Below are 15,853 nucleotides of genomic sequence, written 5' to 3'. Positions count from 1 at the left end.
CTCTCTGTGTCTGTCTGTCCTTTAAAATGGACGCGCATTTAACCAAAAAAAAAATAAAAATCTATTTATAGCTACAAACCCCCTTCTTTAAGTGGAGCATAAATTCCCATTTTTCTCCACAACACTGTTCATGTTTAAGATCAGCCAGACAAAACTAACAATTAACACTAACTTAAACTAAATATGACATGATTCTATTAATTAGATTTGATTAGTATAAGAAGAGTTTTTAGTTTTTATATACTTTTGATATAGATTTAAGTTATACAACTAAAAACAGATCTTTTCCATGAAGCAGTGCTTTCAATGTGATTCAACTCAGTGAGCTAATCTGGCGACATGTGGGCTCTCTTACCGTAACAGTTTCCCAATGCTCAGGCATGGCTGAGAGCTTTCTACACCCCACATCTGCACCTTCTACAACATCCACAGCAGTGTGAATGTCACAAAAACTCAGACAAGAACTATTCATTGTGGACATATTTTTAACAATAATGTGACTGCAACAAGATAAAAAGCAACATTTGAAAATGAGAACTATGACGAAATGTTTTACATTTTTTGTCAATGAATAAAAACTAAAAGTAAAAAATGGACAATGAACATAAATAGCGTCTTTCTCCATCTTCTTAAGTCTCAAAGTCACAATGCTCATCTTCGATCTTTTTGTGCTGATGGTTCAAATTCATGTTTCTGCTGAGGTCCTAAACTGCCACACATGCACAGATTTAACTGAAATGTGAGGAAGGTGTGTACAACAAAAAAACAAAGTCATTCATGTGGTGGTCACTTTGCTCATTTTTTTCCTCAGAAACTGCTCAGTTACTACTGCATATGCTCCTTCCAATTTGGCTCGAGCAGAAGCTTTTCCATAAATGTCCAACAAAATGAAATGCTGTGGTGTCTCCACTGACCCCTGTCGCTGTTGTTGCTCTCCTCCATGTTTATTTTTACTGGTCTGTGAGGGACAGATACTGAATGATGACAACAGGCGGTATGTGCAGAGGAATACGACGTTAAAAATCCACATGAATTCTGATCCGATAGTGGTCACATGGTCAGAGATCAGATAGGATACACATCTAAGACCACATATGCAAGTGGCCCAGATCTGATTTGAAAAATTCTGATTTGGTTTGTTAACACATCAGTGGGAAAAAAAAGCAGATGAGTCACTTGGAGAGGAAAAATGTTGAGTCACTTCAGGTAATGTGAGCATTGTTTACATTTTTATAGTTTGTTTTTATTAAAAGACTAGGACTAAATCAAAATCAGATGACAAAATTAACACCAATCCAGCACTTTAAAACACTAAACTAATGGACAGAAAAGCCACTAATAGTTAGAGCAAAAGGGTTTACACACACACACACATTTTGGAGAAAGCTTTATACACAGTAGGAAATCATGTGTTTTGCAACATCCTCTCTGCTGTGGCTTTCTGGCCTCCAGAGGACTGAGCAGACAGACAGGGAGAGAAGGAGAGGGAGCAAGAGGGATGGAGGGGGACAGTCCCACAGGGGGCTCCAACAACCTTCAGGACAGTGGTTTGTGTAGATGGAGTCCCACTGAGTTTCCAATGATCAGTCTACAGTTCAGCTCAAAACCACTCCTTCCTGTTCCTCAGAAACCATGCACACAAAGCCAACCACACACTTGCAGATATGTTCAAACACATGCACACAACCACGCACACACTTCCATAGTGCCCCTTTTGATTACTTCCCAGTCAGCTGACAGCAGGGTCATCTGATTTTAGCAAACGATACAAAGATTTTTGTTAATCTGGATTAAGGCCTTTTAGGTTTCTTTTTTTTTAAATAAAGAAATAATATTTTTTAGGATTAGTTTTAATTATGATGTAAATTCTGCTGTAGTAAATATTTCAGTTAAAGGTGTGGTGTGTAAGGTTTAGAGGGATCTGTCGGCAGAAATAAGTTTTTGCATTACAATTATAATTAGATTTTCATTTGTGTGTAATCGCCTGAAAACAATCACTGTATTTTCTTCATCTACATGGAGTGGGGCCCCATCACGGAGGCCGTGCTTCAACAGTAGCCCAGAATGTTAAAGTAGCATCTTGAATTGGTGGTGGTGATGTATAGATGGTCCACCATGGAGAAGTATACCTGGTATGGGGCAGGTCTTCCAGAGTCCTGAGGATGGGGCTGGGCTGTGGATAGACATATTCAAGGCTGGGGTTGAGGCTAGGGTGTAGTACTGGTCATGGAACTCTGCCACCAGCCTGGGGGCCACTGACACAGTCATCTGGATCAGTGAAGTGCTAAGAATGGCTGGCATTGTCAGCCAGCCCTGGGCCCTGAAGGGCCTGCAGAAACAGAGGGGCTACGCTTCACAAACAGTGGCTCTGCTCAATAAGGAGCCTCTTCTGTTCACAGAATAGCCTGAGAGAGCAATATTTATACACCAACTGCATGTCACTGCTGCGTTTTTCTGTCACCAATAAGATGCATCGTTTCTTCCTGCTTCAGCTAATATGATGGCCATCTTCTGATCTCTGGGTGTTTGCTAACATGTCTGAAGTGACCTGTGTGTTCATATTTTAATATAGTAGCTTACCTTTGAATCATTAACTTGACACTCTCTGCAGCCACATGTAAGGCTCTGCTCTGCAGTTATAGACTACATGTCAGTGGTAACAAAGTAAAGCGACATTCTGATTGAGACTTGCTGCTTTTCCCTGTTTTATGTAATTTTAATTTGAATATCGCTGGGTTATGAACTTGGTCAGACAAAACAGGATGTCACTTTCTGCTATGATAATCTGCATTTAAATTCATGAATGTTTTTCATCATTATGACTTATGACAGCTTCAGCTCTGTCTCAGGCCTCATTCTCACTGCAGGAATAAACCCTAGCTGTATTGCTAAGCTGTTTCATAGCCGCCTTTCTTGAGTTACTTTACACTCCCTGACTCCAGCACCACCTCCATCCAGTGAAGCTCTCCTCTGGCTCAGTCGCTACTTCTGCAGCCTGGCATCCCAGCGACAGCTTCATATCAAACACCAGAGAACAATCACACACTATAGTCAGAAACACCTTAGTATATGAACTGTGTCATGAACCGTCATATTTGCTGGAGAACTGGAACAAGCACTCACCAAAGAGAACAAAAAAAAAAAGAAAAAGCAAGAGGCCTGGGAGCTCAAATTTGCATGTGAAAACGTGTTTGATTTTGCTGTTGACACATCCAAAGCACTGCAATGGAACCAGCCTGCTGCAGCTGAAAATAGCTCATAATCTATCAACTGGCAGACACATATCTGTGCTCTTAAAACATATAAATGTGCAATGCAGAGGGCAGATCAATGGGTGACAGGATTCCAAAGGCATCAATACAGACATGCTCTTTGACATGGCAAGCACTCACCATCGGCCCGTACTTATTTCCTGTGTCTATCTGCCAGTGGAGCAAGGTCTGTGAAAGACAACACTAATGATATGGTAGAGGCCCATAACCTCTCAGATTCCATGCACACAATATAAATATGACATAAAGCCATATCTGACTAAAATGTCTTCCCGTTTGGTCTGACAGTGATATCATGACAATATATCTATTGTCTTTAGCAGTTAGCATGTAAGCCTTCAGCCTACCAATCTGTTCCTCTCACTAACAGCCACATGTAGGCCAACTTCCTCTTTAATTTACTCTTAGTGACCGAAAGCACTGTTATCACATTTGTGATCCAAGACCTGCTACACAAGCACACGTCTGTGGTAGTTCAATACATAAAAAAAGATAGAGGGCAGGTAAAGAAAAGTAAAAGATAAAATGACAACTACCTGGACTGATTATAGATTTATAAGAGGGTTCAGATGCTTTTTGTCAAATGTGTAGGGATGTACCAGTTCACCAAATAGTTTTTCCCCCCTTTCTTTCAGTGTTTAAATAAATCACCAACAATGTGGACCACTAAAGAAGCGAATGCACTTTAATAAGAATCATTTAGTAAACGGATTTGTGGAAGAATATATGAAATACCTGCACATAAATGTTTTAATAATATAATCTAACTGTAATTTACCCAATTCAGTCTGTGGTTCCCGCAGACGGAACCGCAAATCCAGATCACAGAAGCTTGGTTTGCAGTTTCAGAACAGCACAACACATGTTCGCCAAACACTATTAATACCAAAATACCAAAACTGATACAGCCTGAATCCAAAGCTATGACTCCGCTTCCTTCTCTTCAACCCAGTTGGCTGCTGAGGCTGTCTGCCGTCTTCCAGAGTAGTGAGTGAGAACAGTTGGTGCACTTAAGTAGTCATAACAACAATAGGAGTGTGTATGTGAGCTTTTACACACAGACAAATCTTCTGCCATGTAGGACCGAGCATCTATGAATGCCCTTCAACCACAACAGTTCATGCTAGAGATGGGAATTTCAAGCTAAAATGCTATTCGCTGGGAACTACTACTAAGATTGGCTGTTTCCCGTTAGGACTCGCCACAGTGAATCAACTGTTTGCATGTATACATTTGGCACGCATTTTATGCCGGATGCCCTTCCTGATGCAACCCAAAGTGGGATATATATATATATATATATGTGTGTGTGTGTATATGTGTGTGTGTGTACAGTATATACTGATTAACTATTTAACTAATGTGGGCAATTTAGAGTCGCCAAACTATCTGACAATTATTCGAAGACCTCCCACACACAATATAGGACCATATTGATAGCATTGTCATGCATGCATGCTGTGACTTTACTTGCAAGTCCCCAGTGTTCTGAGGCAGTGGAAGGCATATTTGCTGGGTTTTCAGCAGTCTGCCACTTCAGCATGACTTTAGTCTGAAGAACAGCACTCTGTATGTTCCAGCTGTTTTTATAATGGCAGGTGACTGCACCATACGATTCAGTTGTAAGTGCTGTCCATGCATCCGTGGTCAGTGACACCTTTTCAACACTGACCAAATGACTCTGCAACAAAGTAGGAAATAAGTCGACAGCAAAGTAGAAAATAAGAACAATAAACACAATTAACAGACAAAAAAAAAAGAAACAATTTAACGACAAAGCCTGACTGTAGAATTTCAAGAATGAAGGACAATATCCTACATAAAAAAACTGCACCACAACGAGCCATTATGCAGACGCTCTGTATACAGACCCAGTGGGGGATGAAACTGCACAGAGGACGGATCAAAATCGGGTCACAGACAGAATGCAACACAGACGGATGCAGAGGAAATTAGGCACTACACCACACTAGTTACATATAAACCAGTACCTCTCAATTTAAAGACTGTATGCTTTTCACTGTCTTCATTTCACTCTCTCAATGTTTACTCATGTCAGAGGACAGTTGTCTTTAGAGTGCTTCAGTTAGTTGCAAGCCCCAGTGAGTTCAGTTGTTATTAAAAATGTGAATATTCCTTCTGATTTCAATATACAGAAGACCACTGTGTTTCCAGAGTTGCAATAAGGATTTAAGAAAAAAGGGTTTTTTTTATGTTTAATTGTTTTTAATGACTGAAATAAACAACATGCCGCTGTAGTGCACACAGACACAGAGCAACTCAGAGCAGCAAAGACAAACATAGGTCCTGGACTGTAAAAGCTCCACCTTACAGACTCATGTGACTCTCCAACCATCCCCTGACTATCTCTCTCCTTTCTATGTAAGCTGCTCTCAGGCAGGGCAGTCAGGGAAGACTTGACCTGAAGTCAAATTTATGTTCAATGAAAGGAAGATATTCAGGAAAAGAGTACAGAGACCATTTGTCTACATTTGACCCCATGCTATATATCTTTTATATATATATATATATATATATATGTATATATTCAATGCTCACCCATGTAATGCGGGCTCACAGATCACTGATAACAAGACAATATCCCCAGTCAATGATAAAGTGCGCCTTTGACCCAACCCTGAGGGAGCAAACCTTTAGGATGGGAGGGGACATCTTCCAGTGAGCTGCACTCCTAAGTCTGTACAATGTACATGTCCTCATATTTACATGTGAATACAAAGGTGAGTTAGAGAGGAAGCAGAAGGAGAACACTGTAATCAGTGAAGCACTTTGCATATCCAAACTTCCTTTTACAGGCAACAGAGGGGCCTTCCACTGTGTGCAACCAGCACCCTATGGTGGCCCCAGGTACTGCAGGAGCCTTCTAAACAATCTTGAGCACAGGGCAAAGAGGCATCTGTTTCTGCACCTTGCCACACTGCTGTGATCAGTATTTCATAACAGCTCTATCTGAAGTACAACTGTATTACGAAAACCTTGTACAGGTGATAGTCAGAATCATGACCTACATAGATTTGTCCAGGCAGACACAAAAACTGAGTCCACTAACTCCACAACTTGCTCATTTCCACTGCCAGCACTGAAATGAGAAATACTTTTAACTACAACATTTTTAAAGCTGTGTAGACAAAAGCTAGATCAGTACAATCCCAATAAATTCAACAGTTGGCCATTTTAATACAGGTCAATCTTTGCATATTGCCATGGTGATATGTCAAACACACTGACGTGAGTGTATATGTACACACGTATATATAATTTTCAAAAGGATGAATACAACTGTTGCTTGCATTGCCACACCCAGAGTAAACATATCTCAACCATAGTCACATATGACATGAAACCAACACACACTGCAGAGCTTTCACCGCAACCACAGCACAAAGCAGATGGACAAAGCAGGGATGTGTCAATAAACCATCTTGCTCTCAGTCTGTTATGGATGCACAGATAACTGATTACATATATTAAGCAGTTATGAACAATCTTCTGTAAACGTGTAAGTATCTAAAGCTCAATCTAATACCACAAAATATCTTTTAAAGTTTGAACTCACTACTGTGCGCAGTCGATGAGCTGGTACTCATTGGACCTCTCAAAGCATGCCTTCACTCCTTCATCATCCCACAGCTTCTTTGCATGATCAAAGAACTCCTGAAAGAGAGGGAAAAAAGCCCATAACATAAGCCATACCATAAAGATCTGGAGTGCAGGGTCATGATGGGTCAGGGAACCTGAATTCACACTGTTAAAGCAGACACTGCAAAATGAACTGAGACAGATACACTACGCATACAGATATTTTACCTGAAGGAAGACTCATCTAAACTTACTTCATGAACAAATAATAGCCTAAATTTTTAACAAACTGATTTAAAACAGAGTTTACATGTCTTCATTTTAATTAACAAAAATGGCTACCTAAAAACTACACATTTTACTCATTTACACTTACACACAAATGACAAACCGAGCCCGCTTAATCGCCAGTATCTACGTCTGTGACAGGTTAGCAGTCACATTCCTTGTAAATAATATATGGGTAAGTACAGGTAATTATGTTGTTACTACTGTTAAAACCTCCAAAAATAAACTGTGGTGCTGTTGAATCTTGGGGTGCCACAATATGTGGATGGTTAAATAAACAAAATGCACATTTTTAGAGCCCATTTTGTATGAACATAACTGAAGAGAGGGACAAGCACACCATTTCTCAACTACACCAAGTACCACAGTTATATACAACACATACAGTACATACACACCGCTGCCAGCACAAACACTGTCTTCTAGTATTGACAGGGTCTCGAGAGTTGCATTATCACCAGCAGGAGGACAAATGTATCTTACTCAACAAGTATTATTTTCGAACAGCTAATGGGGGCTTGCCATTAGTCCTTGGACTTGCATGGCTTCCCAGAGTATGTCAAGTTGGGTACCATCAAGCCTACACAGGAACCTACCCCCACCTGACAATCTGTGCAAGAGACACTGGACAAAATTGTTGCCGGCCGGACGAACTTAAGTTATAGCACAAATTTGCCCTAATCCAGAAAGTGATGATTTTACATTTCTGTCTGTGTATGGATTAAACAAACAACACATAACGTGCTGACTAATAAGCTTTAAAGTTGTGAGTAGGCATTTTTCACTGTGAACAGAGCAGGCTAGCTGTTTCCCTCTGCTTCCAGTATTTATGCTAAGCTAAACCACCCATGGGACCCATGTCAGAAAAAAAAAAGTATGGACATTTCTCAAAATGTTGACATATTCCTTTAAATTTCACAGAAGTTATATTCATAGTGTAAAAACAATTACTGGTGCTGCAGTCTACTCAACTCATTGTTGCCTCTATGAAGACCACAACACTTACTTGGTTCCTTGACAGGTTAATATAGACATTTTTTAGGAATGCTAATTATATAATATATCCAAAAGGAGTACAATAAAATCATTGATTGGTCAGTCAAATAAAAGTGAGTAATTATTTTAAACATGTATTTTTTCCTAATATTTTCAGTTGAAATGTGCTACAAAACATCTTAAAGCAGAGAGGTACCATCAAAGACTCATTAAAAAGCCTGTCATTAAAAACCTCAAGAAAATAAAATGGCAGATTAATCAATGATAAGAATTATTAGCTGCAGCCCTACTTTACACCTCTCTAGCATTAGCAAAGGGAGGTGATCCGAGTTCTCTCATTCACTTCCCGGATGTAGGTTAATTCAGCAGTTGCTGATTTCAAACTCGTATCTCTCATCTCTAAACTGAAGCAATAGAGGAGAGATGGTACACTTTGATGCCATAGCATAAATGTGATCAAATTCAGATAAACTCGTTAACGAGCAGGTAATCTCCATCCATTGGCATGATGGTATCGATGACAGTCTCAGTGCTACAGCTGACTTCCTGCTCCTGGACAGCGGGGAGCAGTATGAGGGGAACTCATCTTATCAATGACTTTGAGACATTTCCCAGCAATGATTAGGCTTGTTTCCTCCTGTGCACGCCTTTCAGAGGGGCTCCTCCTCTAGCCTGGAACCACCACATGACACTCTGCACTCAGACTGCGGTCCTCAGGGCTCTTTTCCACAGAGGCGTGTGACACTCGGCCTTTGAATAAATGCAGTGTGTGCTTCAGTGCCCTACAGAGGAACTGATAATACAGAAAGAGACCAAGAGGGAATTTGCTTTAACACAAGCTTTTTTTTTTTTAACTCTTTCCTCTGCTCTTCCCAGTGCAGTTCCACTCCATCAACAGCCAGAGATGCCAATTCTGTGGGGTCTCTGCTAGAACAGATTCTCATAGTTTCAGGGTTAATCAAGTTGGGTTTGTGACATAATAACAAACACAAACAAAATGGCCTAAATCTAATTAGACTTAGCAAAACAAAGTTGTGGAGCAAATGGCCTGCGTCTTCAGTTCCAAGTAGACACTCCTTTGGGTGAGGTTTTGAAGGCAGATTTGGCCTTAGAGCAAAATGTACAGTGATGACCAATAACCACAAATCCCTCTGCAGAGAGAATTCTGATGTGGGTTACCTCAAAGAGTACAGGCAAACTTAGCTTTAAAAAGAGAGTAAAAGCAAAGGAGAGAGAGAGAACAGCAACTGTTGGGAAACTATTCATCTTTTATAACGTGATTCCAAAAGCGGAGCAGTGCCAGCCTTTGCGCCACACAGCTCCCCATGTATATCAATTAGAGGAAAAACAAACATCTAGGACTCATGCTCTTCATCATGAGGAACTCACCAAGAAGCTACCAACAGGGGAATGCTACAGAGGTGCTGCTCTTCATGGCTGTGGTGGAGAACCAGGTCATGTTCTCTACTAGAAAGTCATAATTACAAGTTGGTCTGTAAACTGAAATTAAACAACGCTAAATAAAGTTACATGCTCACTGGCTACTTCTGATGTGCACATCACTGATGTGTGCTTGAGATTTAAACAATTCATTAGAGCAATTCCGCACCCAAACGCAAATGTAGATTACTTCAGTGAAGGGTTGTGTGGACATACTGTAATAAGGAGCTCACCTTCCGCAGCAATATAACAACAAATATCCATTAATATCCTGAAGCAAAGAACAAACCTTTGTGGACCGAATCCTTGTTTTTTTATATGGGGAGCATATACACAAAGCATTATCGGTTAACAAATACTACAGTATAATTACAGTAAATGTAATCTTTAACATTTAACATGATAAAGCAAAAGCAACTTGGTGCAAAACAGGGGCCGGGGCTCATTTGAATTTGCCCCACTTCAGTTGAAAGAAGCTGTCAGGTGTCTAGCATAGCTACCAGTGGCATTTGTTTCCATTTGCATAGATGACCGTTTGTATCTGTTCTTTCCTTTCCATGGGCCTACTGCTCTCCAAAGCTGATGCTGGAGAAGGATTTTGAAAAAGATGCTTTGATGTTAAACACTAAAGGCCATTAAACCTAAGCATGTCTATTTACATAGAGGATAAAGGGAGGCTTCCCAGTCACAAAAAGGCATGCAAATCTCATTTTTAAAAGAAAAAACCCATCCTAAAACTACCGTGTTAAAAACCAGTCCCTACTTTTGCCATTGATTTAACTAGCTAAAAACTAATTATGCGACTGTCCAAAAAGATATTTCATGTGATTGTGACAGCTGAACGTCAACAGCAAATGTCATCATGTTAAATGAAAATGCAGGGGGCACCCGGTGCCATAGTGGTTGTGGCGTGGCACACCGTATACTCCACTGGGGTTCGCGACTCCGGCTGCCGATAGTTTTTTTTTCTCTCTCTCTCTCTCTCTCTCTCTCCCTGTTTCCTGTCTGCCTCTATGCGACTCACCAAGTCCAAAAATAAATCTTTAAAAAAATAATAAATTTTAATCAACATGCAGACACCATAGTGGAACAAATTGCTGAACAGAAGCAACACTAATCCACCAACAACATCTTCAAGCGCGCACACACAATGCTGCCATGACTCTGTTGCCCGTTTCCTTCTTATTTGAATAACCAGACACAGCACACTATGACACTGTTCTCGTAGACTCACTTTTCTTGACTGTAAAAGCATACATGCCACATGATCATGCGGAGTACCTGATATCCAATATATGATATCTACTATATAGAGGGTGCTGTTTTGTAAAAAAACAAAACAAAACAAACAAACAATGATTTCAAACCTTTTTGGAATAACATTTACTATGGCAGAAAGCAGAGAAACCAATGTTTGGTCAGACAAGACTTAGTCAGTGTTGCTAAACACCTGACTAAATAATCAAGGTGTTTGACAGTTACTGTTCCAGATGTAAAGAGTTGCAGTTTTTTTTTTTACATTCTATATCAGTGTAAATTGAATTATCTTTGAGTTTTGGATTGCGGGGTTCTAACAAACTGGCAGACATGTTTTGGTGTTTTTTTTGACATTGCATAGATAAAAACTTTGGTTCACCATGACATCATCAATCCAAAACTTTCCAGATAAAATATGCTTCCCCATTTCCAAACGGCAACAGCAAGTGAAAGCCACGGGTTACTGACTGGCCATGTTCCTGTACTGTTGTATTGGATGTCATGCCTGGTGACAATGTAGTGGTGACACTGACACACTCCAAACAGAGCCATGTTGTTTCCTTTGGCCTGGATTGGGCCCTGGGAACTCAACACTGGCTCTCCCCACAGCCCAGGCCCTCACACAGCACAGCATCACAGACTACTGCTGCCTGTTAACACTCTAAGGAGCCTGTCAGGAAATTAACACCCAAATCCTTTTGATGGATATTCCTACAATGTGCCATGAAATACAGCTGGTGAGAATGATCATGCTAAGATTTAAAGTAGCAATGCAAATAAATACTACTGTAAGGACAAAGTACAGCAATCTTTTAATGAAGTACACATGAGGACTGAAAGAACCCAAGAAGCACCGAGTGCCCAGTCTCACCATTAGCCAAACTTTGGCTATGTTTAGACTGTATACTGAAGTTATTCAAATCATAATTTTTTTCCCTCCAAGTGACTCAGTTCTGATCTTTAACAAACGTGTGTGCAAACCTAATTCAATGTTTTCAAATCAGATCTGGGCCACTTTCATATGTGGTCTGAAATGTGATTCATATCCTGTCTCTGACTATGCGACTGCTGTCAGAGCGGTCAGATCAAAATTCACTGGCCAATTAAAAATAAACATTAAGGAGAGCAAGAACGTGTGTGTGCTTGTCTGTCTCCGAGTGTCAGTCCTGTGACAGACTGGCCCTCTACAGGATGAGCGGTACAGATAAAAGATGGATGGATGGAGAGCAACAACAGTGATGGGGGTCAGTGAAGAGATGAGGACATTTTACTTTTGTTGAAAATTTATGCAGAAGCTTCTGATCAAGCCAAACTAACAGGACCACATCATTACCAAGCAGTTTTTGAGGGAATATGCCTGAATTCCTGTCACAAAATTATGTTATTTTTTGACAACTCACATTTGAGTTAGTGCTTGTGTGTCAGTGCAATTTAGGAGTTCAGCGGTGTTCACACCAGAACCGGATAAGTATTTCTTGCATTGTCTTGAATGTGAACCATAAACAGAAGAAGACTGAATCTGATAAAAAGATCAGAATTGGGTCTCAATGTGAATGCAGTGTTTGAGGCGTTGTTGAAATAGTCATACACTATATGAAGCCAAAGAAATGCATGTTTAATTGTGAACTGCAAACAAAAAAATATCTTCCTAAAGATGAGACAGGATGCGCTGCAATTGTTTAGTTGTTTAGTTTTTAAAATATTAGAAAATAAAGAACATTTTCAAAAATCTGCATTTTTAAAGGCCCCATGTGACATATACAAATGTTTTGTTTTGTCAGGTCAACAGTCCAAAACTCAGAAACATTATATTTACAGTAATATAAACCTATGAAAAAGGTAGTAGTAGGTAGTACTGTACCTCAGTTACAACACGGTGAGAACAAAGATTGTTGTCAAGTCCAATACAACAAACATGAAAAGGAGATTAACCCTGCACTTGATTCACACACAACAGCACCGTTAATACTTGAATTCTGCAAACACATGAACGGCTGATCACACGCTGAAAACAATCCCGTGTGCTCCAACCTGCATTCAAATCCACGTACAGCTCATGTGCTCCAGCTACAATGGGAAATCAAACCTTAAATAAGGACTCAATCAACTAACTGCTGATTTCACACTAGTTGACATTTCCATTCATAACTTCATATATTAAGAACTTATGTTTGTTAAAGAACCTCAAAATCTCAAAAATGAGTAAATATGGAAGCGTTAGTTCTGTGATAGCAAACGTACATCTGCACCCCTGAGCTATACAACACTAGCTGGACATAGGACTCCTAAGAACAGCACACACTCTCATCACAAACAATGTTACACCCACATAAGCACATTAAGAAAAACAAGTGATACCATCCCAATTCCTCTTTTGTTATCTCTCTCACACACATATTCAATTCTGTGCACAGACAATCTCAGAGAAACTTGACAAACATCTTACCTGTGAATAGTCAAAGTCAGAGAGAGGTGCTATGCTTTTGATGTATTCGATTCTGAATTGGTCCTCTGGGTTGGCTAGCGGGACAGGGGGTATTAAAGTGCTCATCGCAGACACTATAGTCTACAAAGCAGAAGTTGTGGGAGAAAACAAAAAAAAAAACACCAAGCATTAAACAGGATGAATACAGGACAAAAAAGCCTGTACAATAATCCGTGGAATGAAACTACAGTGGGATTCAGTGTAACAACAGAGACATGGAATATATTTGGGAAGCAATATAGATTAAACTCACCACTATGGCATCCTTAACGTTTTTCCGAATATCTTGGATTTTCTGTTTCTTTTCTCTATATGGGGACAGAATAGATGTGTGAGGCAGCGCTTAGGAAAACAAACCACAGCAGACCACAAAATATTTCTCATCAAGATGGTTATGAGTAAGACAGGGGTTACTGCCAGGTTAGACTGTATTCTAATACAACTGTACATACAGTACAGGTGTGGAGGCTGGGAATACGTGCCAGCGGACGTCAGGTAACAGTGAAATGCAAGTTGGGGTTCAGTAAAGTGCAAAAGTACAGTGGTATGACATGCTGCACTCTAAGTGTTCTTATTTTTAATCTAAAAATTTAAGAACTTGCCTCCTGTCCTCCAAAATCCTGCTTCCTCTTGATATATAATTTGAATTCACACAAAGTCATACATTTACAAAACTGACATGTACTAGGCCTTTTTAAAATAGACCACTGCTAAGATCAATGCCATGCAAGGCCTTGCAGCAAAACAAATAATCAATAGGCCTGTGTCGATCACAACCTTTCACCCTCACATCAAACAGGAAACGGTGACTTATCTGACATCTGTGTGACACTGAGGGCCTGACATATGTATAACTGTACATGCACACAAAACGTTGCGGAGAGATATTAGCTGCTTTGCATGGCAAACTGGGCCCAACAGGCGCTGCAGTGGCGGGGGAAAATCCATTTCGAAGCTATATTCTAGCCTCGACACAGTTTATTAAAAGGGAGTCCATAATAATAAGCATTAATATCAATTTCGAGCCGGTAATGCTGATGTTTAATCGGTGTGTGGAATAGCACTCACTCCGCGTTGAAGCCGTTGACGTGTAGGATCCTCATTTGCTTCACAATGGTGCTTTTTCCGGACTCTCCCGCACCTTCGAAAATAGACGAAAAAATACATTAAAATATCACCAAATGACCACAAGGAGGGCCATCCTAGTTAGCGTAAAACCTCCCGAGATATTTTGGAAGTAAAGCCAGTAATTTGTACGTTATGGTGGAGCTTCCACCAGCAATATCCACCCCCATGACATATTATTGCAAGCGCTGTCAAATGGGGCTAACGTTACGTGTTCGGTAAGCGAAAGGGATTAGCTTACATTTTCAGATAGCACACCACATATAAACCAGCCTTACCCAGTAATAAGAGCCTGTGTGTGGCTTTATACGCTTGTCTTTCTTTTTGCAACTGTTTTTCTATCTTTTTATTTGCCTCTCGTTGTGCCTTTTCGTCGATGCGTTGATCTTCAGTCTTGCTGTTGCCCAAACAACCCATCTTCCGTCGCCCTAACCCTTCTTTGTGGAATCGTAAAAAAATGTATAAAATAACACCCGGTATGATGTCGTAGTTCAAAATAACACAGAAATGAGTCTACTGTAAAATAAAAAGGGAAAATCTCTGCGAGGCTTCTCCGTCGGAGGGAGGAATATGCTCCCCGTTACAATTCCGCTTTAGCCGCAGCCAACCGTCATCCAAACCGTTTGTTAGTTTACAAACCAACGAAAAATAACGACTCGGTTAAACAAAGAAATATATATAAATAAGAAGAGAGAGAGGGGGGTTTCAATTTCTGGGGATCCAGTCAACTGCTCCTATCGCGTCTCCGACCCCTCTCTTCTCTCAGTATTTTTTTCTATCTGAATTTTTATCAGTATTTCTGTCTCTTTAACTCAGCACTGCCTCTCTCTGTGGCACCAGGAAGTAGCCGGGGACCGTGGAGGAGGAGGTGGAACACAAACCCGCGTTAAACTGTAACAACCCGCATTGATATAGCATTTTATAGCTTTTGAGGTAAAGGTACAGGAGCCATTCCCCGGTTTAGTTCGTCACTTTTATCGCAATCAAACTAATCGGCAGAGGGGTGGCAACCCGGACGCCTGTTGCTGGTTTATAGAGGGGCTGGGTTTCTGCCTCTTCTTGTTGGCTTCCAGTCAGAGAGGTGGTCCTGACCCGAACTGGGAACCCATTTACAGAGTGCGTGTACGCTGGGCTTTACCTATCACTGTGATCTTTACACACACACACACACAAACCAGCATCCTGAGCAGTGATGGAAGAAGAACTCAGTCTTTACTTAAGCACAAGTAGCAATACTGCAGTATAAATACTGTTCCAAGTAAAAGTCCTGAATTCAAAGTGTAAAACTAGCCTACAAAAGTAGCTATTACCATCAAAATACACTTAAAGTACTCATTATGCAGAATGGCACATGTCTGTATCATATTACTAATGCATTATTGTGTATATT

At 40.3% G+C, this 15,853-nt stretch overlaps 1 protein-coding gene across 3 annotated transcripts in view; it reads right to left on the bottom strand.

Annotated features, from left to right (window-relative positions):
• The window catches only part of gnal2 (guanine nucleotide binding protein (G protein), alpha activating activity polypeptide, olfactory type 2), a 40,575-nt gene that overhangs the window by 14,421 nt on the left and 10,301 nt on the right, over positions 1 to 15,853 (bottom strand). The window contains exons 1-5 of one of the 3 annotated variants that reach the window (XM_020591290.1): positions 14,742 to 15,544; positions 14,407 to 14,479; positions 13,592 to 13,646; positions 13,300 to 13,419; positions 6,850 to 6,947 (exon numbers count right to left, since the gene is read on the bottom strand). In XM_020591290.1, the coding sequence (XP_020446946.1) occupies positions 6,850 to 6,947; positions 13,300 to 13,419; positions 13,592 to 13,646; positions 14,407 to 14,479; positions 14,742 to 14,880 (485 nt within the window). In that variant the 5' untranslated portion in view covers positions 14,881 to 15,544. Of the gene's footprint in view, positions 1 to 6,849; positions 6,948 to 13,299; positions 13,420 to 13,591; positions 13,647 to 14,406; positions 14,480 to 14,595; positions 14,632 to 14,741; positions 15,545 to 15,853 lie in introns of those variants that run through there. The other 2 variants (XM_020591291.1, XM_020591289.1) reach the window with 2 other exon arrangements.

Source organism: Monopterus albus, unplaced genomic scaffold, assembly GCF_001952655.1.
Source record: "Monopterus albus unplaced genomic scaffold, M_albus_1.0 scaffold14.1, whole genome shotgun sequence".
In the NCBI taxonomy this organism is placed as follows: Eukaryota; Metazoa; Chordata; class Actinopteri; order Synbranchiformes; family Synbranchidae; genus Monopterus; species Monopterus albus.
The sequence above is the reverse complement of the archived record's forward strand: the minus strand, read 5'-3'. Positions and strand labels throughout refer to the sequence as shown.